Source organism: Bos taurus, chromosome 12 (assembly GCF_002263795.3).
Source record: "Bos taurus isolate L1 Dominette 01449 registration number 42190680 breed Hereford chromosome 12, ARS-UCD2.0, whole genome shotgun sequence".
NCBI lineage: Eukaryota > Metazoa > Chordata > Mammalia > Artiodactyla > Bovidae > Bos > Bos taurus.
In genome coordinates this window covers 74,454,056-74,475,578 of record NC_037339.1, presented here as the reverse complement: position 1 = coordinate 74,475,578, position 21,523 = coordinate 74,454,056, and the positions used below count along the sequence as shown (strand labels likewise).

General features: G+C 42.8%; 1 protein-coding gene across 14 annotated transcripts in view; it reads right to left on the bottom strand.

The window, feature by feature from the left end:
• Positions 1–21,523, bottom strand: part of MBNL2 (muscleblind like splicing regulator 2) — a 161,795-nt gene that overhangs the window by 97,003 nt on the left and 43,269 nt on the right. For 13 of the 14 annotated variants that reach the window (XM_024999890.2, XM_024999891.1, XM_024999895.1 and 10 more), the window contains one exon: positions 13,328–14,105. The exons of the other annotated variant lie outside the window; for it this stretch is intronic. In XM_024999890.2, coding sequence (XP_024855658.1) covers positions 13,328–13,501 — 174 coding nt within the window. In that variant the 5' untranslated portion in view covers positions 13,502–14,105. The remainder of the gene's footprint in view (positions 1–13,327; positions 14,106–21,523) is intronic. 14 annotated transcript variants of the gene reach the window in all.

Sequence of the window (21,523 nt, the reverse complement as noted above, 5' to 3'; positions counted from 1 at the left end):
TGCTCAGAAAGCCCCTCCTGGGAAAAACATCCCAGGCCATCTTTTCTATTTAAATTCTTCTTCAGACACAGGACTTCCCTGGTGGCTCAGATGGTAAAGTGTCTGCCTACAATGTGGGAGACCTGGGTTCAATCCCTGGGTCGGGAAGATCTCCTGGAGAAAGAAATGGCAACCCACTCCAGTGTTCTTGCCCAGAAAATCCCATGGACGGAGGAACCTGGGAGGCTACAGTCCATGGGGTCGCAAAGCGTCGGACACGACTGAGCAACTTCACTTTCTTTCAGATACATTGCTTTCTATCCTCATTCCTTGTATTTTCTTTTTAGCACTTCACACAACTTGAAAATAGCTAATATTTTTTGGGGGGAGAGGAGGTATTTCTACCCCCATCTGGTCACTCACATTAGACTGAAAACCCCATGGGGTCAAGACAGTTGTCTGCTTTTATACAGTGCTGTATGCCAATGCCTGGCCCAATGCCAGCAATCTCTGGGCATTCAGCTTTTCATGAATGAATAACAGTCCTGATAAACTGTGAAGATCTGATGAGTTTGTTTACTTTCTACTGGCTATTGTTTCTTCCACTTGACTCTAAGTTCCACTAGAACAAGTTTCCTGTGTCTTTTTTTGTTACCAAACATAGTGTCTGGTGCTTAGGAGTGGCTCAGTGACCATTTGTAGAAGAAATAAATGAATAAAGATATTGAAGTTCTTTAGGATGTGAAATTTCCTTCCCCTCACCTCTATACACGACTCAGAATGTTTGGATCTACTAGAATCCTTCATTAAGAATTCGGCTATCCAAAATTTTCCAGTATCACTGTTTCCATTAACAACCCAGCGCCCAACGGGAATGGAAGAGAAGCAACGTGAATTAAATTACTCAAATGAAGCTGCTGCTGATTAATTTTAGATCCTGAGCATCTGGGTCAGTGCTTAGTTTCATAGCAGGTGTGGAAATGATATCTTCAGTGTCATTATTAATGATTTTACTAAGGGCTGAGAGCTCTTGAAAATTCTTCCAAATGAGATTTGAGATGTGGACCAGATTGGCATTTTTAAGAAGCCTATATCAACTGTTTTCTACTTTTCAGCAAATAAGTTTTCATATTAAGACTGATTACTGATGGACCTTAGTGTCCGTATCACGTTCAATCAAAAACGATAAGCACTGACTTTCAAAAGAATACGAAATGCTCCAGGACGATAACAGCAATCTAAATGAAATACATAAACACGCCTGAAGTGGACTGACTCCAGTCGTTTTGTTTTGCTTTAACCAGGTTAAAGCCCTGAGTCATTTTCTCTTCCTCTTTCTCCTGGCAGTATCTCATCTTCTTACAGGGCTTAATATTCATTATGGGTATATGACCTCAGTCTCAAGAAGACGGTCTCATCAGTCAAATCCCCAGGATGCTGGTCAGTTAGGAAGGATGGCTGGGCAAGGTTGATCACAAATAAACATGTCAGCATCCACTCACTCCCTGAATCCCAAGGGCGGGTGCTCAGGGAGAATCTGTCCTCTATCAATTTTATCCTCCTTGGTCATAGCAGTGCCGCGAAAGAGTAATACATGCTAGACTGTAATCTTTGAGCCAGAGGAAATTGAACCAAACCAAGTGGAAAGAATATGCTATTTAGTATTAGCAGATAAGTTCATGGGGAAATTGTAAAACAGGTGAAGTTCATTATTGGTGAAGCTCCCCCAGAGTAACCCTGGTCTCCCCAGCCCCCTGGGGTGAGCCCACCCCCCCCCCCACCCCCTCGCTGTGGATTAGACCTTGACATTGAACGCCAGCTGTTTTTGGCTTCCTGGGGACTTGGTCTTGTACAATAAAGCAAATATGTCCTAGGTCTCAAAGTCTCTGGGTCAGGCTCTTTTCCTCCCCCAGAATGAAAATGAGCTTATCTGATAGATCAAGCTGGCTTCATTTGCTAACAGAAAAGTTCCAGGAAGTTCCAGGGTCCTCTCAGGGAACGTGGACTCAACGGAAACTTTCTAATGACAAAGCCTTTCCTGTGTGTGACTCAAAGGAGTGAGTCTGATGGTGGGAATTTCAGACCAAATAATATAGATTTTTATGAATTTTGTTGGGCAGTAATATGTCATAAGAAGAAAGGGAAACTGACATACAGCTGCCCAGTTTTTGTTTTTTTTTTTGCTGAGTAAGGCCATTAAGGAAAAAAGGACAACAAAACGCATCTATTGACAATCATTTTAGAAAAGAAAGGGATACTATGATAATCAGAAAAAAAAGAAGCAATCAGAATAAAAAGCAACCTTTAAAGAATGTACCTTCATGAAAAAAAATGTATTTATACAGTTTCAGTATGTTAGATGAATAAATTCTAGAGATCTGCATGACAACATTGTACCTGTAGACAGCAATACTGCACTGTGCATTTTAAAATGTGGTCATGGACTTCCCTGGTGGACCAGTGGTTAAGGCACCATGCCCCTAATGCAGGGGTTGAAAGTTCAATCCCTAGTCAGGGAAGTAAAATCCCACAAGTCACATGGCACAGTCCCCCAAAAAATGTGTTAAGAGGGTAGATCTCCTGTTGTGTTCCCATCACAATAAAAACAAAACAATACACAAATGTATTTCAATGTCCTGATTTTATAGCAAACTAGGGAAAATGTTGTCCAGTACCAGCATCATTCTACAGTCAGGCTTTGGGGAACTGATGAGTTAGCTGCCCACAGGCGCCAAACAGGCCATCCGGGAATTTAAATAGCTCTTAACAGACACTTGTGGGCACATCTCCATGTGACCTGCCTAACAAGGCAGTCAAAGTCATGCACAGGTCCAGAAACACCTTTTGGGTTGTAAATCAAAGAACTTGTTTGTACAAAACCTTTAACCATGAAGGGTTTTCTGTCTGTTGATTAATGGAAAAAAATGAGCAATAGGTAGCCAAAAGAGTTATCAGAATTTTGTGGGAAAAACAGTGGGAAAAAAGTGTTTTAAAGTATTTTTAAGTGGTATTTTAAAGACTTAAGGATATATTTGTTGATAAATATAGTTACTTAGTTACTAAATCATGTTCGACTCTTTTGGGATCCCATGGACTATAGCCCACCAGGCTCCTCTGTCCATGGGATTTCCCAGGCAAGAATACTGGAATGGGTTGCCATTTCCTTCTCCAGGGATCTTTCCGACCCAGGGATCAAACCTACACCTCCTGCATTGGCAGGTGGGTTCTTTATCACTGAGCCACCAGGGAAGCCCAAGGATGCACTTAATTCTTTTGTAAATATGAATGAGCACCCAGAAGCTGCCAGGCACAGAGATAGAGCAATCGAGACCCCAGCCTTCCAGCATTACCTTCCAGCAGTGGAGATGGTGAAGAAAGAGATACATAGGCAGATAACATCCCTTAAGGACAAGTTCTGAGGTTGCTTTTGTGGAGGGATGTGTGCTATTTAAGCAAAGTCCAGACCAAAGTGAAGAACTGAGGCTTGTAGTTACCTGGGGGGAGAGCATTCCAGGTGGAGGGTACAGCCAGTGCAAACGGGGGAAAGTGGGGCCAGGAATGCAGCCGGGGGCCAGACCACATGGGGCTTTAGGGAAGGCCCTTGGGTTTCATCAATGAAATGAACAGCTACTGAAAAGTTTTAAGCTAGAGAGTGACATGACTGTGGAGTCACGAGAGTAAGGAATGGCAAAAGTGAAAGCTATGGTTGACTATTGTAACAATCCATTTGAAACACGATGGTAGTTTGGGCCAAGGCAGTCATCACAGAAGTGCTGAAAAGTGCTCAGATCTAGGATGTCTTCTGAAGGCAGAGAGAATAGGACCTGCTGATAGAAAAGAAAGATTGGACATGGTGGTAATGGTAACCGAAGATTCCAGCCGGTTTTAAGATGTTTAATTTGATCAACTGAATAAACGGTACCATCTACTGAGAACAGGTACCATGGGAACAGCAGATTGAAGGGGGGGCCTCAAGTTCTTATTCAGTTCAGTCGCTCAGTTGTGTCCGACTCTTTGCGACCCCATGAATCACAGCACGCCAGGCCTCCCTGTCCATCACCAACTCCCGGAGTACACTCAAACTCACGTCCATCGAGTCCATGATGCCATCCAGCCATCTCATCCTCTGTCGCCCCCTTCTCCTCCTGCCCTCAATCCCTCCCAGCATCAGAGTCTTTTCCAATGAGTTCTTATTAGTAGATATATTAAACTTGAGAAGTCACTTGAATATCCAGGTAGAGATGGCAGGTTGGCAGTTGGATGTGTGAGCCTAGACAGAGGAGAAATCAAGGCTAGAGATAGAAGTTCAAAATTTTCAGCATATAGGAAATGTTTATAGCCTTTGGGTAGGATGAGGTCATTGAGGGAAGTCCAGTTTAGGGGTGGATGGACAGAAAGCCCAAACTCCCCGAGGTAAGAATGTGTTCAGTAAGTCATCAGAAGATTAAGGTGCCCACCATGGATGTGAGCAAACATCGAAAAGACGCTTGAGGGCAAAGCCTGGAGAGAAGCCAGCACTTAGAGGTCCGGAGGAGGAGGGTGATTCAGGAAGAGAGACAGAGGAGGAGTGGCCAGTGAGGTAAGGGGAAAACCAGAGAGTGAATCACCAAAGCGGTGTGAAAACAGTCTTTCAAGGATGACGAAGAACAGTTTATAAATTCATTCTGCCCTCAATTAGCTCTATCGATGGAAGAATCTGTATATGCTATTCTATTCCCAGTGTTTAGCAGCGCCTGTCAAAGGATCAATACTTATTTGTTTCAGAGGCTAAATGTAGCAGACTTTAGGTTGAATCCCTCCAGTAGAGGTGTTCTATTTGAACTTCGGGATTTAAAGATATTTTAATTGGCTGTCAAGATTTAGAAATTGGGAAACTTTACATCAAAACTTGTATCCCTGGTTCCTTTTTGTTTTTTAAATCCCCAGGATGCTCAAAAGGCAGGCAACAGCTGTCTGTGGCTGGGTGGCTGCTGGCATCTCTAGAGGGGTTATGTGCTCTTTGGCTAATTTCCTGCTGTCTCCAGGGAGCCCTAGGTCTCCCAAGCAGTGAGTGCTGAGTCACTCATTCATATTACTTGCTGATTCCTACAGATCTTGAGTTTGTACCTTTGGTTTACTTAGAGGGAATGAATGAACGAATGAATTAGTGAATGTTTACTGACGCATCACCTGAAACTCAGGGAGGTGAATGATGTAAGCTTACATGCAGCAATGTCATAATTCAGAACCAGTGCAGATTCTTAGACCAGGGCTTTTACCCGAGCTCTTTGCTTCCTAGTTTGTCACTGTATTAAAACACCCTAAAATAAAGACAGGGGTTTGAATGGAAGAAGGGTACTGACAAAATACTGTTTCCATCTTCAGAAAAACAGAATATGAAACATTATTTATTATGATAAATGTAGAGAAATGGTTTCCCAAGAACTCCCACACGGTCTAACAGAAGTTACCATCACTGCCCAAGGCAAAGTGAGTAAATAAACAAATGTAATTATTAAGCAATATAATTAAGGTTACAATTGGTATTTTATTTCATTAGTTTTATTTTTGGAGCAGTTTCGCCACTTTTCTCTGTGAATTATTTTTATCTATTCTTTCGTGCTTAAACACAGATCATTATAATCACAGAATGACTGTCTATCATCAGGCCTTCTCTTACTCAATATCAAAAACTGGAGTTTTTTTAAGCCTCCTCTCTTTTGCTAGCTCCGATGATGGCTAGTGGCCATCCAGGGCAGTGTGTGCAGATGGATTCTGAAACCCAGTTTGGACTCATTGAATTAGACCACAGTGCTTGATTTCTGATGTTTAGATGTTACTGTTATGCACTGCCTCATGTTGTCCCCCTCTACCCCTCACCAAAAGATATACTGAAATCTTAAATCCCTGTCCCTCAGACTGTGACTCGATTTGAAAACAGAGTCACTTCAGAAGTAATTAGATAAGATGAGGTCATACTGGAGGAGGGGAGTGGCCCTACCTTAATATAACTCATGTCCTTGTAAGAAGGGGAAATTTGGACACAGACTCAGAGGGAAGATGATGCAAAGAGAGACAGACAGGAAGACAGACATCTGCAGAGGAGGGCAGAGATCAGAATTACACAGTCATAGGGAATGTGTTACGAGAAACCAGAAGAGGCAAGGAAAGCTGCTCTTGTAGGAGATTCAGAAAGAACATGGTCCACAGACACTTTGATCAAACTTCCAGCCCCTAGAACTAGGAGATGATGCATTTCTGTGGTTTTAAGCCACCCAGTTGGTGGTATTTCATAATCACAGCCCCAGGAAACTAACACAGAGGTGATCTTGTCTGACTCGTCACTGTAAACTGTGTTAGGTAGCAGCCGTGTCCCAGGAAAGTGGCATCAGCCATAAAATAAATGCCACAGGTGTGCTGCCCCTAAGTAAGACTTTTAGGCAGATGCTGTAGAGCTTCAGAATCTCATTCCCTTGCTCACTGAAGGCATCAAAGCTGATTCCGTCTGCTCTTAGACAGGAAGTAATGGTCCTCCTCTTGTCCTGAAAAACTAAAAGTATATCCACCCTGAGCAGAGAATATCTTGAGTATTAGGAAGAATTCGGCGCTTATCTTGGCTCTAGGAAAATCTGGGAAACAATCAGAAAGCATCTTTAATGGTCCTCTGGTCTTCTTGTGCCCACTTTAATGTGTCAGACTTCTCTGTGAATGAGAGACTTCCTTAACTCACAGTCCATAGATAGTTTTTAGAGGTAAACATGAAACCTTTGCAATCCTGAGATTGTTTGCCAGTAGTCTCAGGGTATGACCACTTTTCTGAGTAAAGATTCCACAGTCTTGATTACTTAGGAAAGATGCATACTTCCCACTATCAGGACAAGGAGGGGGGAAAAAAACACTAAGTGTGCTTAGCACGATGGTGAGGATCAAACTAAGATTTTGCACCTGGGGAACAGGCATGGGGATGGAGTGGGTGATGGCTCAGGGTGGGGTCAGGATGAAGGGTGTGGGTTTAGATATCCTGAACTGCAGCAGACAATGAACCATTCACATGAGGTGTTCAGTAGGAATTCAGAGCCTCGAAGTTGGCCGGGGAAGAGCACACATCCAGAACTGGGACTGATCAGCACAGAGGCAGGAACTGAATATTTGAGGGCAGATCCCCCTTCAGAGGGTTTCCCCAGTAGCTCAGATGATAATCTGCCTGCAATGCAGGAGACCCGGGTTCGATCCGTGGGTAGGTAAGGGCCCCTGGAGGAGGGCATGGCAACCCACACCAGAATCCTTGACTGGAGAATTCCACAGACAGAAGAGCCTGGTGGGCTACAGTCAATAGGGCCGCAAAGAGTCGGACACATCTGAGCGACTAACACTGTCATTTCCACTTCCCCTTTCAGAATGGATCACTGGACCTGACCTAGGGAGGACCAACACTGGGTCTTTTGGAGAGCATCTACCTTAGGGAGCAAGGGGAGGACGAGGTGGGATTAGAGGCAGAACAGACAGGCAGGTCAGAGCAGTGAAAGAACTAGGAGTATACTGTGGGGGGAAGAGCAGGAGAGAATTCCAAGGAGAGGCTGACCAGGCCGGCAAAAGGAAATATTTAGAGAAAAGGGTGAATGCTCATCCAGAGATCAATGCTGGATCCAAAATGCACTGATGATCATCAATAAATCCCCTCTGAAAAATTATGAGGACTCTTTGTTGGCTTATGCATTCTTTGAGTGGTCATGATTGCATTTCCGCTATGACGCCACCTTAGGTGCTGGGGCGCAGAGATGAGACACAGTCTTGCCTTTAAAAGGAAGCTTACCTGCTTGTCCTGGGACACGTACTCAGAGGGGTATACTATATATGGAGGTCTGAATGGTGTCAAGTGAGGGCACAAAGGGGAAGTGGTTGATTTATAGGAGAGAGTGGAAGTCATGGTCGGGAAACGGATCTCTAATAAGAGAGAAGTCTAATCAGGGGATCCAAGAATTCTTAAAGTGCAAAGCTGTCCTGCCTTCTCACATCATATATCTGAAACCATGCACTTCAGAATCACGGGGGCACACACACACTCCAACACCTTGAATCCAAACCATTTTTGTTACTGAGACCTAGTAAGTGATGATATAATATTTGTGTGCAGATGCAAAAACAAATACAACATGTGCCTTGCATTCTCTTGCAGTTTCTCGCTTTTAAAAAATATTTAATATTCAAGGACATAAATAGGCTCATTCCTGGGGCTTCTATTTTGGAATGTTTTTTTACACTTCAATATGCTAAACTTGTTAAACATAAATATTACTAAGCTATTAGGAGTGTTAGACTTAATTACATCGATGATTATTCTGTAAGGGGAATTAGGAAGAGGGAAGAGATGACACTAGTCCTGGAGTCACACCTGGAATCAGATCTCTGCTCCACCATTTATAAGGTATAGGAGAGCAACTTGTATTTTTGAATCTGTATCCACATTTGTAATGGTTAACTGAGTAATATTTACCTTACAGTGTTGTTAGAAAGAATAGATAATTGCATGAAAAATGCCTGGCTGACAGGCTCTATAGGACTACAGTGATTTCCATTGATAATGAAATAATTACCTGAGATTATACTTCTAAATCAGGCCAAAATGAGGCATATAATTTAGAAAACACTCAAGCAATTTCTGCAAAGAATTAGCCCCTATTAAGAGTCCAGTTGTAAAGGAAATCTTACTGAATCATAAAGGAAATCAGTCCTGAATATTCATTGGAAGGACTGATGCTGAAACTGAAGCTCCAATACTTTGGCCACCTGATGCGAAGAGCTGACTCACCGGAAAAGAGCCTGATGCTGGGAAAGACTGTAGGCAGGAGGAGAAGGGTATGACAGATGATGAGATGGTTGGATGGCATCACCGACTCAATGGACATGAATTTGAGCAAGCTCTGGGAGTTGGTGATGGACAGGGAAGTCTGGCGTGCTGCAGTCCATGGGGTCGCAAAGAGTCAGACACAACTGAGCAACTGAACTGAAGAGCCCAACAGCAATTCAAAAATGTGAAGTTAAGGTTGAGGCCAGTGACATATTGTGATACCTTTGGGGAATATTTTTAAAAAATTGTCCAAAATGGCCACATATCTAACCACTTCTAATTTTTAAATTTTTCATCCATAAATCCGAAGACTACAATTTTACTTGTCATCAGCCAACTTATAGCCAGCGTCTCACAGAATGGGAGAGTAAAAACAAGTAGTTTTTGCATCACATGCAGTTTCAGAGAAAGTGTTGTGTTGTACTTCCGGAGTCAGCCTGTGTCTTCAGTTCTTGCACAGAGCTCCCTGAGTTGGAAATCGATTGGGATATGAAGAACAGGGCCACAGCACGCGGCTGCACAGGCTGTGCACTGCACAACTCCAGAGGGTGCCCATCTCACTATGATGAGAAACGGACCCCTATTGTTCAGTGCACCCCTATGTGACCATATGCAACAGCCCTATCTGAGAGGCTTGAGTATTTTCCTGATGAACGTGCTCTACCATTAGTGAGCATTTACAGTGTATGAAGCGGCTTCCCTTGTGGCTCAGCTGGTAAAGAATCCACCTGCAATGTGGGAGACCTGGGCTCAATCGCTGGGTTGGGAAGATCCCCTGGAGAAGGGAAAGGCTACCCACTCCAGTATTCTGGTCTGGAGAATTCCATGGACTATACAGAATCAGACATGACTGAGCGACTTTCACTTCACTTTCACAAGGTATGAGACACTGTTCTAGGCTCCAGGGATACAAGGGTGTTCTGGATGTTCTGGCCTTCTGTAAAAGATTTAAGCAGTTCCACTGTTCATAATAACATTGTAACTTTAAAAAATCATAAATGCTTGCATGTCCAGTGGTTTCACATAAAATGCAGCGTGGTAACTGTGAATAAATTACAAATGTCACTGTGAGAACTCTGTACATTTTACAAAATCTGTTATAATAGCATCTATATACATACACCTCTCTTAACAAAGACCTCAGCAAATCTCTTTTCCAAACACCCACAAATTTGTTTAGTATGTATTTACGGAAGTTTGGTCACATATACGAATTTAACTCATAACAAAAACAAAAGCGGAGTATCTGAGGCTCACAAATTAACTTGTACCTATATAAGCCAACACAGATTTGTTTTTCCTATTTTTATGAATAAAAGTACCCTACAGTGTTTGCAGAAGATATCTTGCAATAAATAACAACAACAAAAATGATGTCTGCCTCAAACTTGATTTTTTTTAACCTCATGACTAATTTGCATCACTGAGGTATTATTACAATAGATTAAGAGTTTGGACACATTAAGAATTGGATGCTTTAAGAGTTGGTCACGTTTTGCTTGTAAAGCCAGTCATTAAACTCAAGGTGCATACTACATGATACTTTACTAGGAAGGGAAAGACACTACTATCACTGAGTCTGGCTCGTGCTGGGCGACAGGTATGTTTTAGGCCAGTTGGTCTTTGAAGTAGCCTTATGAAGTAGGAATTATTGTAGCAATTTAAAATAGGTTGACACTGAAGTCAAGGAGGTAAAATAACTTGTCTCAAATGATATAGTTAGCCCATGTCCCCGCCAGGGTTTCTTCAAGTCCCGGCCTGTCCTGACTTCAAAACCCTTGCCCTTCTTTCTACCCTAGGCTGGTTCTACTGCTGCAGAGCTACCTTTTTTTAATACATGAAATAAAATTAAATTAGCTCCATTATGATCACCATCATCATCTGTCATTTTAGCCTGTATTTTTGAGTGTCTCTTTTATTTACCAGTTCCTGCTGTAAGGACTCGTACTCCTTACAGCCGCCTTTCAAGGTGAACAGGCCAGCGTGGTGCTGGGCACTGGAAATTTTAGCCTATGTCCCTGGTGAATTTTCTCATTTTACTGATGAGACAACAAAGCTAAGAAGTGATAAATGACCCACGGAAGGCTGGGAAGTCATTGAGCAGGTAGGCTTGGGTCTGTCTTACTCCTGGGCCTGTGGGCTTTTTCCATATTGTTTACAGTTTGACAACGTCACAAACCTATGATATTGCACTCAAATTAAATAACCTAGAAATTTACTATTCTGAAAGGAAACTAATAACTTGAGGCAATATACAACTCTGCTTCCACACTTGGAAACGGTTTTACTAGACACTTCTGAAAATGATCTTCAAGGTCTCTTTCTAAAGAGTACTCAACGTTCTCACAGCTTGGTTTACATTTTATTCTAAACATAACTGTTCTCGATTCTTTCTCATGGGTGGGAATTCTCAAACACTTGTGATCTTGGTGAATCTCCAGTACAATATTGACATATAAGAATCTGGGAGTTGTGCTGTTGACAGTCAAAAAATACTGAGCCTTAAGAGGTTGGGCATACTTCCCTCACTAGTTAAAAGAATTAAAAGTTTTAAGAAATTACTAAAACCTCAGTTTAATAGTAAATATCCAACCAAAAAAGGGTTGGCTTGATAAAACAAAGGGCTTGGGGATGACCTGGAAAATGAATTCCTCATTTCTGACCTGATTCCATATCTTAAAGTTCTTACATTCTAGTTTTTAATCTACACTGTTTTTTACAGTGAAGGCTGTCATTTGTGATAATCACAGAAGTGAATACACACTTTACTTACTTTTTTGACTACAAGCAAAATACATACTAATATAAAAATGTGCTCATGCTGTTACAGTCTATATGAATTGTGATTTATCATCCATCTAGTCAATTCTATGTAGACAAAATGAGTTATAATTTTAAAGTCTAAACTAATAAGCTTTGAGAGATAAAAAAGGGAGAAAAGAGGGGTAGTTATTGATGTAAACTACGTATGTAATTTTTTCAAATTTAATCTTTATTCTATTGAGCTATAAATATGTTCTGCTTTTAGTATAGACAAATTTTCCCATTAAAATATGATTTGAAGTCTTATATTTCAATTTTCATCTGTAAGTCAAATAAGACATAGTTTTTTGTTTTTTTTTACTTAAAGAAGAAATTTTCTCAAGAAACATACCCAGTGCCTTCAATACCCCAAAATAGGCTAAAGTCACTATCGTAAACTCACAGCACTATGCTTTTCCAAATTGTATATTAAGAGCATGGATCAAATTTTTGTTGTTTGGTAAGCTTATTTATATGAAGTTTTTCAGAGATGTAAAATTGAAGCTCTATTTTCTTTTTTTAGCTATGTGTCTTACATGTATCATTGAAAACAATATTGCAATTATGTTAGGACTATCCTAGACAGTCAGGGATTGATAGGATCCATAATTTTAGGGAATAAATCCACCTCAAAGAATTATGGGTTAAGTCACCCCCATTTTCTTCAATGAGATCTTTGACGATAATTCTCCCATTTCTTCAAGTCTAATCTCCACCCAACTTGGTATACAACTCAGGTGCCACAGCCTCCAAAAACCCTTCTGAAACAATCAGCTGGAAGCCAGCGCTCCCTTCTATGAATCTGCTTTTTATCACAGAAGTCTGCTTTCTATCCTTCTCTTAGGGCACGTGCCCCTTTCTGTCTTGGTCTTCCCTAGTGGCTCAGATGTTAAAGAATCTGCCTGCAATTCGGGAGACCCGAGTTTGATCCCTGGGTTGGGGAGCTCCCCTGGAGGAGGGCATGGCAACCCACTCCAGTATTCTTGCCTGGAGAATCCCCATGGACAAAGGAGCCTGGAGGGCTACAGTCCATGGGGTCGCAAAGAGTTGGACACAACTGAGCGACAAAACACACACCCTTTCTGTCTTGAATTATAGCCGTTTGCTGTATTTTCCCTACCAGACAGTGGGCTCATCAAGGATACCAACTTGAAGCACATTCATTTCTTCTCTGATGTGCTATATGTTAACTTACACATGGTAAGTTCTCAGGGAGTGCTGAGTGTGTATTTAATAATTCCTGTTAGCCATGGCAAATTTCCAAAGAGAGCGAAAAACCTCTTAAGAAGTATTTTAGGAAGCCCTTGGTCAAGAAAGCAAGCCACAAGAGGAGAAATTCTTCAAGAGGTGAATCAGAGTAACTGGCACGTAAAAGTGACACATTCAATTTCTTCACCTTTATATAACCTCCAGAAGACCAAACGTTAATAAAATATTTATCTTCAGTTGTCACAAGCCAGACTTTGATTTAAAACTCTTGAGTACATGAATGTCATGCCAGACCAAAAATACACCATCATGTATTTTTAATTTAAACATGGATCTGTAAAAAATTTATATGTGCCTGACATGAAAAAAATCTGAGTGCAAATCTCCCAATAATCACCACAAATAAGAAAAACAGGATTGAAAATCGATCGTTAGAAGTACAATGAAAAGCATTCCGTTTGACAGTCCAATGTGGCATTGATGTGACTACCTAAAAACGCATTCTCTTACCTTTAGGGAATCAAAGCAGGCAATTACTCTTCCATTTTCAACCTGGCAGCTTTTGGGGGGGTGGGCGAATTTGCATTCCTCATCAGAGCGGGAGCAGGTTCCTCTCTGGAACTGTCTGCAAACCTCTAATGTCAGCCATTTTGTGTCTCTGACGGGGGCAACATTCAAAGCCATGATGAGAAAATAACTGGGATCCTGTTCCTCCCTGCTAAATGGTGAAATCAATCCAAGTTCCAATGATTCCAAAACTATTGTTGTGAAAAATCCCACATGTAAGTCTGAAGGTAAGTGATAAATTGCTTAATGAAGTCCAATCCAGGATACAGAGCGCGGAGAAAATTTATCGGCAGGCAGTCACTCATCAATCAATATGCCCCACTCGAAGACTGCGGGCCGCAATAAAAGCATGCTCAGTGTCATCTCTGACTGTAAACGTCCAAGTCTCCTGATCGTTTCGCAGACACAACTGTTTTTAATAAAGTGACCTCAATATCATGGCACTCCTTGGGAGAATATTTAGTCCTGACACTCACAGCTATTGACGACGCTGGAAAATAAGCCACTGAGATGTTCAGATCTTAGGAGGATTTCTTTCTCCTTCCACCGTTTAAAATTCTGAAATCAAGCAATTGGCAAAGTCAGACAGTTGAGGTATCTTCATCCACTCGTAAGGTCAGGGTAATGTATATTTGACAGAAAAACAAGATCTGAACAAAAAGCTCCCGGAGTGTGGTTTCCAGCAAAAGTGACTTCACACAGGCACTTTTAAATCTTGAAGCTGCAAAACATAAATAAGTGGTGAATCAACTATCCTATACTATAAAACATTTCTCAATTAAAAAATAAAATCAACTTACACCCCAACTCAATGGACTCAACACTTGAACAAACTATTTAGCTCTTATCTCAAATTTGCAAAAGTGCAGTTTAGAGCTTTGAGCTTTGAATATAGTAAGAGAAGTTATGCATTAAAAGAAAGAGAAGAATACGAAACTGCAACTGTATTGCAGAAATGATCCAGGCAGCAGTCCAAAAGTTAGGGATGACTCAAACAGATGAGTGTGGCAGACACAATAATTAGGCATTCTGAGACAATTCAATCTAATGTGCTTAATCGCCAAAACAGTGTATTAGAACCGTGGCTTCCAATTAATTTCACATTTAGGCCATTGATTTTATTGTTGAAAATGCTATAAACAATTATTTGGGATGTGTCTCTTCTATTTAATAAGGATATATTGTCATTCTGGATGAAATGTGCACTCCTCACCCTATACGTCCTTTCTAGTTCACAGAGGTTTGAGCTTAGAGAGGGATAGGTAGACCCCTCCTGATATTATTCTCAGATCTCTCATACTTTCTCTCTACTTTTAATAGTTGGTTGATGGTAATGTTGCTTTCTTTCCCGTTTGTAGTTTTCATTTCCGCTTCCCTAGCACCTTAGATCAGGGCTATTAGGTCCTCAAAAAGTATTTATCGAGCAATTTAGCTGATGGCAGACTCACTCACTAAGTGAATGAACACAAGTTCATTTTACTTTAGTGCAGTTTAGTTTTTAACAGAGTCACAACTTAAAAATGTTTGGTTCTGCAGAATCCTGGAGTTGAGATCTACAACAAAAATATGACTGATCAATTCAGATTTCTAAAATCAGCCCATTTAGTTTCTTTTAATATCTCAAGGATTATGAAATTATAAAAACATTAAAAAATTTAACATTGAGTGCAGCATGAATGAAAGACTAAATAACAGAAGTTGGTCATTTTCATATATTGAGTATGCCACAGGCTACCTTAGTTGTTTCCTTAGCCTTGATGTCCTTTTAAAAAATTTATAACTGAAAACTTAATGGAGGCTGGAAGTAGGTTATTTAAAATCATCACGTACCAAATAAGTTCAGAGAGCAATAATCCTTGAGTGGTTCACAAGTGTTCACTGAAAAAGTAGGTCTGACCACCAGTTAGGTTTAGTTAACTCCAGGTAAACCAAGCTGAACAAGGCTTACCTGCAATAGGGCTTTTTTCAGCCTTGAATGCGTCTCTGATGGGGGGAGGGCCTGCAATGGCATCTGCCAAGCTTATCTAATTGTGGATCATTTATTAATATTTAGTGGGACATCTCCTGGGACGGGGGGAACGCTTCTTCATCACAACCCTTCTCTTCCTTGTCAGTAGAAGTGTTTGAATGAGCTGTAACTGTATGTGCACTGAAGGACATCGGCAACCGGGGAAGCTGTGACACATTCCTAACTTCCAACTGTGAAATATTTGAGGGGCCTGACAGGCTCCTGCTTGTCTGTTTGGCAGCACTGTGTTCCCAGAAGCTAACATTCAACCATCTTAACTTCAAGAGTTTAAGAAGAGGAGTTCAATAACCAAGCTGACTCTAGGTCAGGTTTCACCGACCAGCCTGGACCTGCACTCTTAACTCAACCCCCACCTCTAACCCACATGAGAACAAAGGATGAGTGAGGAAACATTTCTGCCGGTGTGTTCAGTGGAGATGAGGCTCCAATAATGTTGGAGACACAGTGAGAGGCTGGACACGTGGAGTTTATACTTGCAAAATTTTACAGCGTCCCTGAGTCCTAAGGACCTGGGTTTACTTGGGGTCATAGAACAACAAAGATGCAGGAGATGGGTTCTCATCCTCAAAGCCGTACAGTCTTGGCCAACCCTTCACATGTAGGAAAAGAAATCGGCAAATATGGATTCAAGCACCAATGAATTATTACTCAAGTATTCCTGAAAACCACACTGGAACAAAGCTCTTAATCCAGTCCAGTGAACGGGGTATGCTTTTGCTCATACTTTTAGATACGAAGAGTTCCCTGCTCCCACCCCCCCACCCTGGGAGAACCAGAGTGCCATTTCTGCCATTTCTACTTCTGTGAAAATCCAATCGGAATTTAGATCATCAGACTCTATCAAGATGAACTTGCTTTTAAAAGCAGAGGAGCCAAGTTTCTGACAGCCAGTCCAGTGTAAGTCAAAGATGTTCCAGAAAGTGCATCAGATTGCAGCTAAATATACTGCTATCCTAACTGTTGGTGAATCTGCTCTTTCTCCCAGCTTGTTCTGTTTCAATCCTAAGAGTTCCAGAACTACTATTATCAAAGATACCGCCTCCCTCAGGCCATCACAACCTCCCTCTTCAAGAATGGATACAACTAGCAGCTCTGGACAGAGAAGGCAATGGCATCCCACTCCAGTACTCTTGCCTGGAAAATCCCATGAATGGAGGAGCCTGGTGGGCTGCAGTCCATGGGGTTGCTTAGAGTCAGACACGACTGAGTGACTTCACTTTCACTTTTTACTTTCATGCATTGGAGAAGGAAATGGCAACCCACTCCAGTGTTCTTGCCTGGCAAATCCCAGGGACTGGGGAGCCTGGTGGGCTGCCGTCTGTGGGGTCGCACAGAGTCGGACACGACTGAATCGACTTAGCAGCAGCAGCTCTGGGAATAAGGAACTGAGAGCAGATTTAAATCAGGTCAGGGGAGCCCACCAAAGGAGATGGGCAATGATGGGTGAGGATGAATAACATGGTAACCAAGGGACAAGACTAAACTATACTAACACACAGCAAATTACATACCAAGCCTACAGACTGGAGGCTCCAGTGAGGCAGGGTTACTTGTTAGGGCTTTGCTCTTCAATACCCGAAGCCACTGGCTACAGATGGCTACGGAACACTTGAGATGTGGCTAGAGCCACTGAGGAACTAAATTTAAATTCTTTATTTCTTCTTAATGTAAATTTAACTTAAAAACTGATCCTCAGTATACTTATTGGAAAACTTTTCAGTATGCTCGGATCAACTATGAATCTACTTTTCAGTTGTAAATTTCACGGAATCTAAATACAGGTCAAGTATTAATCTTTCCAACAAAAATCCAGCATCCTAATTGAGATGTGCTCTAAGTATAAAATTGCCCATGGGATTTCCCAGGCAAGAATACTGGAATGGGTTGCCATTTCTTCCTCCAGGGGATTTTCCCCACCCAGGGACTGAATCTGGAGCTCCTGCATTGCAGGCAGATTCTTTACTGCTGAGCCACCTAGAAAGCCCAGGTATAAAATACACACCAATTTCAAGTATGGTGTGTATTTTTAGTATGAGAAAAAAAGAACATGAAAAATCTCAATATTGTTTCATATTTACTACATGGTGAATTGATAATATTATTAACAAATTGGATTAAATATTATTATTAAAATTAAACTCACTAGCCTCCTTTGGAGAAGGCAATGGCAACCCACTCCAGTACTCTTGCCTGGAAAATCCCATGGACAGAGGAGCCTGGTAGGCTGCAGTCCATGGGGTCGAGAAGAGTCGGACACGACTGAGCTACTTCACTTTCACTTTTCACTTTCATGCATTGGAGAAGGAAATGGCAACCCACTCCAGTATTCTTGCCTGGAGAATCCCAGGGACAGCGGAGCCTGGTGGGTTGCCGTCTGTGGGGTCGCATAGAGTTGGACACGACTGAAGCGATGTAGTAGTAGTAGTAGCTTCCTTTTAACTCCTCTCCAAAAAAATTCAGAATTATATATGTAGTTTGCATTATTGTTCAACTGATGCCGTAAGGGCTTCTGCATTTCTTCTATTAGCCACAGAACTTTCTGGAATGGTGAAAAGAACCCTGGCCTAAGAGCCAGCTTCTAGTCCTTATATTGCCAAGCCTCCTTCATCTGACCTTGGGTAGGTCAATTTTCTCTGTGACCCAGTTTCTTCCTCTGTAAAATGTTGGTAGTTTCTACTTACTTTATATGGTTGCTGTCATGAAGGACTGATTACAAAAGAAACATAGAGACACTCTGTGAACAGTAAAGTGCTGACCCAATGCAAGGTGATGAAAGGAGAAGCTGCTCTATCAATATTTATTGAAGAAATGCACTCCCAAGCTTCCTCTCTGCAGTGGTTCTCTATCAATGACCCGAGTCTTGCCGGCGGTGGATCTGCTCCAGGTGTAGCTTCTGAGAGCAAGACGGTGCCGTGGAGATCACAGAACTGCCTGCAGGGGGCGCTCGTCCGGGGCCGCGTATCCAGAGCGCCCCTCGTTTCTCAGGTCGCCTTCAGTCTGCAGCCAGAGGGAACCCCCAGAGACGGTTCCCCCAAGCACAGATCCCACGGTGTCACTACAAAGGCCTGGGCCTGCTGTCTTCCTCCAGCTGCTGCTAACCCAGAACTGAATGAGACACTTTCACGGCCCAGCAGTCACCCTGGGTGCTGCAGTGACAGGGAACCTAGGTGGCTTGAGGGCTTGGTGAGAGTACAGCTCTGGACTGAGCTCCCAACGCCTTGGGTGAGGGGGAAATTGAGGGGAGGGGGTGGCATCTTCCAGTTCATCTGCCTAGAGGGGCCCCTGTTAAAATGTGTCTGTGTGGAAAAGACGCGCATGGGTGCTCAGTCACTTCAGTCCTGTCTCTCTGTGACCTCATGGACTGTAGCCCTCCAGGCTCCACTGTCCATGGGATTCTCCAGGCAAGAATATGGAGTGGGTTGCCATGCCCTTCTCCAGGGGATCTTCCTGACCCAGGGATCAAACCCAGGTCTCCTGCATTAACATCTGAGACAACAGACCACTATTTTCACATCCCCAGAGTTCAGTTCAGTGCCTGATATATAGAACACGCTCAACGAATCTTTGTCCAATAAACTCCTGGTCTTCCTCCTGGTCCATTTGCACTTTAATATGGACCAAAGTTGGGCTCTCCTGATGGCTAACAGTAAGGAATCTGCCCTCAATGCAGGAGACCTGGGTTTGATCCCTGGGTCTGGAAGACCACCTGGAGAAGGGCATGGCAACCCACTCCAGGATTCTTGCCTGGAGAATTCCATGGACTGAGAAGCCTGGTGGGCTATAGTCCATGCGGTCACAAAGAGTTGGACACGACTGAGTGACTAACACATGGACCAAAGTCTAACCTAAAGGAATACGGCTCTGAATAGAGAATGCCAGTATTATTCTGTAGGAAAATTCTAGCAAGTCCCACGGGCTTACCCTGCTGCTGCCAAGTAAGATGAGGGTGAAGGTGAAAAGATGCCCCAGGGATAAATTATTTGAGCTTCAAAACCCTGAATCCTCAGCCCAGCGGTTTTCAAAGTGTAGTACATGGGCCAGCAGTCCCAGCAGCCTCTGGGAACTTGCTAGAAATGCAGATCCTTGGGTCTCAGCCCAGAGGTCCTGAATCAGAAGTCCTGGGTGTGGGGCCCCGTAATCTGTGTTTTAACCAGCCTTCCAGGACTAACTCTGAGGCTCTCTCAAGTTGGAGCACCACTGGGGCAAGCATTTCTTGCCATCCTCCTGGGTGCCTGGCATCCTCTGGGCTCTGAGGGAACCCGGATGTCTGCCCTGAGTTGATGGCCAGGTCCTGGGGTCACTGATTGCAACACCAACAATTGCAGGAGGGCTGGCTGAGGGCTTCTCCCAGCGGCTGTGTTTCTGATCAGTCAAACAAAAAACTAGATGACACAGAAAACACCTGGGAGATCTGCCCCAGATAAGATGTGCTTCTAAGAGAATTTGAAAAATAGACTGTCTCATAGCTTGCGGGTTTTGCTCAGGATGAAGCAGGCCTTTGGTGGGGATAAACCGAGCTTTGTTTCCAGGACCCTTGTCTGAGAGAGGGCCGTCTTAGGGCGCCAGCGGTCCTTGGCGACCAACAGCTGGGTCCCAAGTCCATAAGGCCAGAGCTCTTTACAGAGGAGCCACCTTCTCTAGACAGCACCAGATGTGACGAACATGGAGCATCATTGCTAGACTCATCTTCAAAGAAAGGCAAGACTGAAGTTCAAGGATACCGAAAGGAGGTTCTGTAGTATTTCCTGAAATGCCAGTGGACTCGCTGTGCAATGGCACCGAAGAATCCCAAGCTTTTTTTAGGGTCTTCACTTACATGACACTTCATTTTTCAAAACATATTGAAAACTCCTGTAGGTGTTAGATTTTTCAGAAAGCTGTGACTTTTGACTGTAGGCAAGAATTCGCTGCTCACGTTGGCTTGTTATAGCCGCTCTGTGATGTCATGATGTTATGGGGAGAGTTTAGGTTCTTTCCTCCCTGACCCTGGTGAACTCCCCACAGGCCACATCCCTCAGACAAGCCCAGTCTGAGAACCCCAGATGTCCTTGGCTCACCCACACTTTGTAGCCACGTTTCTGAAGGGAAACATATTCATCATGTCCGATCTTGAGCCTGAGATTGATCAAAATGTAAGACCGCCTTAAGGAAAATAGTTGTGTGGCATACAACCCCTCCAGCCGGCTCTTGGTCATCTAAGGTATTTCAGCTGTCTGCCAGACAACGGCCTCCCAGGGAGCTGATTAAAGGATCCTTGCAAAACAAACCGATTTCTGAGTCAGACAGTCAAGGACTCATTATCCATTAAGTAATTTATGGGATGCGTTTAATTTCATTTTGCATAAATCTAATTACAATAAAGAAACCATGTCTCCCAGAGTTTTCTAAATTTTAATGTGGAGAAAATCTTGAGGATTTCCTATTTTTAATCTTTAAATTCTTAAAATACATCATTTAAAAGAATGATTTTTTTTTTTCCTTCCTGTGAGTGGCTTAAAATCTGAACATCCCCACCTCTATTTCTGGAGCTTAATTTAAAATAGCTCTCCACGTGTGCGCTCCCTTGGTCCTTGACTCGGCGCATCCTGAGTGGGAGATGAAGATGCCTGGGCTGGAGAGGGACCCAGGGCAGCACCATCCGAGGCACTGGGCTAAGAGCCACCTGACCTCCAGGAGTGGTGTAATCCCGCCCTAATCACAGCCCCTGAGAAGAGGTCCCTTCCCACAGGAACCACAGAGGTCCAATAAAAATACAGAAACCACTGTGGTCCCAACTGCCAAAGCCATAGAGAACCTCACTGACTTTTCCAAGAAAGACAGTGAAGGCAGCAGCCAAAGTGATTGTCCCTAAAAAGATTTTTGTTTCCAGACACCTTTAAGATTTTTAAAAAATATATTGGAAATGTAAATGAAATCGTGCTTTGAAACTCTGGCACGGATTATGGGTAAGAACCAGTCAAATCCTAAGGGGAAGCAACTCTGACTATTCCCTGGAGGGACTGATGCTGAAGCTGAAGCTCTAATATTTTGGCCACCTGCTGTGAAGAGCGGACTCACTGGAAAAGACCCTGACACTGGGAAAGATTGAAGGCAGGAGGAGAAGGGGACGA